The sequence below is a fragment of the Asparagus officinalis genome, chromosome 5 (assembly GCF_001876935.1).
Source record: "Asparagus officinalis chromosome 5, Aspof.V1, whole genome shotgun sequence".
In the NCBI taxonomy this organism is placed as follows: domain Eukaryota; kingdom Viridiplantae; phylum Streptophyta; class Magnoliopsida; order Asparagales; family Asparagaceae; genus Asparagus; species Asparagus officinalis.
In genome coordinates this window covers 99,340,775-99,344,536 of record NC_033798.1, presented here as the reverse complement: position 1 = coordinate 99,344,536, position 3,762 = coordinate 99,340,775, and the positions used below count along the sequence as shown (strand labels likewise).

At 35.3% G+C, this 3,762-nt stretch overlaps 1 protein-coding gene across 1 annotated transcript in view; it reads right to left on the bottom strand.

Moving 5' to 3' along the window:
- The window catches only part of LOC109840357 (DNA-binding protein BIN4), a 12,609-nt gene extending 9,243 nt beyond the window's left edge, over positions 1–3,366 (bottom strand). The window contains exons 1-4 of the mRNA XM_020408973.1: positions 3,271–3,366; positions 1,699–1,921; positions 1,524–1,591; positions 1,075–1,125 (exon numbers count right to left, since the gene is read on the bottom strand). Of these exons, the coding sequence (XP_020264562.1) occupies positions 1,075–1,125; positions 1,524–1,591; positions 1,699–1,921; positions 3,271–3,315 (387 nt within the window). The 5' untranslated portion in view covers positions 3,316–3,366. The remainder of the gene's footprint in view (positions 1–1,074; positions 1,126–1,523; positions 1,592–1,698; positions 1,922–3,270) is intronic.

The following is a 3,762-nucleotide window of genomic DNA, read 5'->3' as shown; positions in this document are numbered from 1 at the left end:
AGGGGAAGGACATGATGAAAGAAAATACGTCCAGAGTACATCTTAGTTCTTGTTGTGAAAAATTTCCAGTGTCCCATGACTAATTAAAAAGAGAACTGTCTCCCATGCTTGGTCCCATCTACATAGGGGTTATAACTATGTTATGTTTAGCAAATCAAACATGTTTCTATCCACTAAAGATGCAGTGTTCATAAGATTATTCTGGTGAAATTAATCAAATTCTGCTGCCACCTTTCTTTGTGAAATAAATAGGATCCCATTTCGGTATCCAAAAGTCAGGAGTAAAAGCAGAAGTATTGTTGGGAGCATAGATTTTTTTTTCAAAGTTTGTCCATCATAACTGGGAGGTAGCTGGCAAATAGGGCAAAGTCAATGTCAAATTTGTAAATGTGCAATTGGTGTACAACTGCTTATGGTTTTAAATACCGGATGTCGAGAAAATATCGGATGGCCAAAATTCATATAGGATTGCGGATATCTGGAAATATCAGGGATATGTGGTAAATATTGGAATGCCATAACGAGTGTTTGCATATATAGTATAATGCACTAAAATGTAATATTAACATAATTAATGAAATCTAAGCATACAAACTATAAATAATATACGTTTAGGATCATTAATCAATCTTGTAAAACAAATAAAAGTACAGATCAACACTGCAACATTTTGTCTGATTTTTTTGGCCAAAATGTCATTTGATAAAATGGGAAAATCATGATGCCTCACCCAAAATTGTCAAACACAGTATTCTGTTTTTCAACAAGCCATATAAACAGATATATCGGCCAACATATCAGCTAATAAATCGGTCATATTACGGATATATCGCTCAAAGTAGCCAAAAAACGATAAAGGATATTTAGAGATCATATCGGTTGTGGTAAGCGCTGTAAAAGGATATATCGGGCGATATATCAGGCGATATATTGGGCCATGCCGAGGATATTTAAAAACAATCTGCTAAGGAAGACATTCAATTAAAAAAATAAAAAGATATTATTCATTTTCATGAAAAAAGGTGGGTATATCAGCCGGTATATATAACTAGCAAAGAAATATCAAGGACTTACCTTCGAACGATGAACTTTTTCACGAAACATGAGAGGCAATCTTGAAGAGACCTAAAGGACATGATAACGAGCAAACCATCAGAAAGAAAATATTTTTCATACAAATTAATGGAGAAATGATAGGTAGGGGAAACAAAAAAGGGGAACAACTAAAAGAAAGAAACAATATGATAAAACAATAAATACAAAATGTATGTCATCAAATTGGACACACGTTGTTTTGGTTCCTATCACCACCATAAACTCTGAAATACTTATCAAGCCATGGGAAGTGTTATATCTTCACCTGGGTGACTAGTTTCGGTATATAGAGAAATCCCAATTAGGGCAATGACCATTAGGTTGTTACTTGATGCAGTAGGAGCAGAAGAGACAAAGATTTAAAGTTAACCAAAGATGTGACAAGTGTAAGCAATTAAGTCATGAAACAGTAGCCAATTTTATCTCACCGAAGGTCCAGCCGTTTTCTCGCTTATATCTTCCTCCACAGGTTCCTCATTATGGGCATCAAATGCATCTGTGAAATGAACATATGAAATATAGTTGATTACTGAAAAAGGGCAAAATGGATATTCAGGCTAAAACATGTCCTGCTTAAATGCATTATCTCGCCTGTTTGTTTACCTTCTTCTACATCGTGGTCCTTTTTAATTTTCAGGGGCTTTGACTTTATGGCCTTAATTACTGGAGTGTCTTCTCCACTGTCAATTTGAATCGCATCCTGATTCTCCTTGCGAGTATCTGGTTCTTCATGATCGGAGTGATCAGAGTCTCGAGACCCTCTTGGGCTAACTTCTGGTGACGAATCGGAAGCCGAAGATAGTGTAACAACATTCTGGGTCGGTGCCTGTTTTGTAGAATTATACCCTCGCATTAGAATCAAATTGACATTACTTATCAACTGTAGTGTCCTAAGGTTATGACACAAGCCTATAGGTCTTCTAATAAATGTAATAACTATCAAAGATAACTTTGAATCCAAAACTTTCACAGTTTAATTGAACATCAAAGAAGAAGAATGCACTGAATGGTGCAAACAACTTGTTAGCGGAATGTACTAAGAGTCACCAGCCGTAGATACAAAATAAGAGATAAAAGCAACAGTAGGAATTCATAACATAACCTCAAAGTGGTCATCTGAAATTTCAAATTCTAGACGAAGAGAAAACTCTAGTTAGCATTCTAGTCATGAACCTTGCATAATAAAACATAATCACTTGTCTAGACAGAAACAACTTGAGTATTAGAACAAAATTTTGACAGGAGCCCATAAAGGGATGTTAACGGTTTGGATACGGCTCGGATATGATGCTTACTATATCCATATCCACTTAAAAATCACGGATATGCATATGGATATGGATATGTTCCGGGAAGAAAAACTCATATCCACGTCCACAAAAATTGGATACCGATAGGGATATACATGCGGATACAAAACGGATGTAAGAAAATCATAAATATTGGAAAAAATATAGTTCATGTCATACAAGAAAGTTTATTAATATGTTCATTATATTAGATAAACTAAGATTTGATCTTTTGATCAACAAAATTAACCTCAAATACATCAATTTGAGGATTAAAAGAATTGTAACTATATGACCAACATATATTTGGATAATTTTGGATACTGATCTGGATATTTCACTACATATCCATATCTGTAACTATATTCTATCGGATATAGATATGGTTTAACCATATCCGTATCGATATTTTTTTGCACCCCTAAGATTATACAGTTATAAATAATGACTTTCAGATGTAACCTACCAAAAATATCAAAATCTCTAATACTGATCAGAGTTGTCTGAAAGAAAGTTCTGATTAGAGTTTTAAAAGCATGAGAATTTGTACGAAGACAGGATATAAACTTTCCCCCCATTTTGATTACACGATTCCAAAACCCCCAAAGTAGGGTTTAATGAGCAACATACTTCTGATACCAACACGATCATAGAAGCAGTAACTGATGCAACTAAATTGAAATCCAGGACAATGAGGTTAGACCCTAATTATTTCAGAAACTAAACATTGAGAAATTTGTGTCTTAGGAATGAACTTTTATGATCACATTAACTAACTGTAGCTTGTAGCATTTAACAGTTAAATTTCAAATTTTTGCTGCTAACAACTCTGAGAAAATAAAAGAATTAAAATAAACGGAAATGAAATCGTTGAATGAAGAAAGACCTGGAATTCTCGTAACCAATCGGGAGACTCTTCACGATCGCTCATGGCTTCTGAGCTCCAAAGGGGAATGTTTGCCGCCCCTTTTTTACGCAGGGAGTAGAATTGAAACGGGTCGGGTCTCATTTACCTCTTCTGTTTGATAGATCCGAAAGCAGCCCAGGACTACAGATGGGCCTGTAGCCTGATACTGTCTGCTCACGAGCCTTTTCTCTTTTTGGGTATTTTTCTCCACTAGGATTACCTCATCAACTCCCGTTAAGTGGGGAAGCCACGCTCTTCTTTTGGGCCTTCTCCTTGCTCACTCAAGTAATTGGCATGGCATTAGGGGTGCTAAACCGTATCTTTATCCAAGGAAATATCCGTAACCGTATTTGTTAGAATACGTATATGGTTACTCAAATTTATAACCGATAGGATATGTTTACGGATATGGTTTTGTAATGAAATATCCGTATCCGTATCCAAAATATCTGAATACCTATTAGTCATACT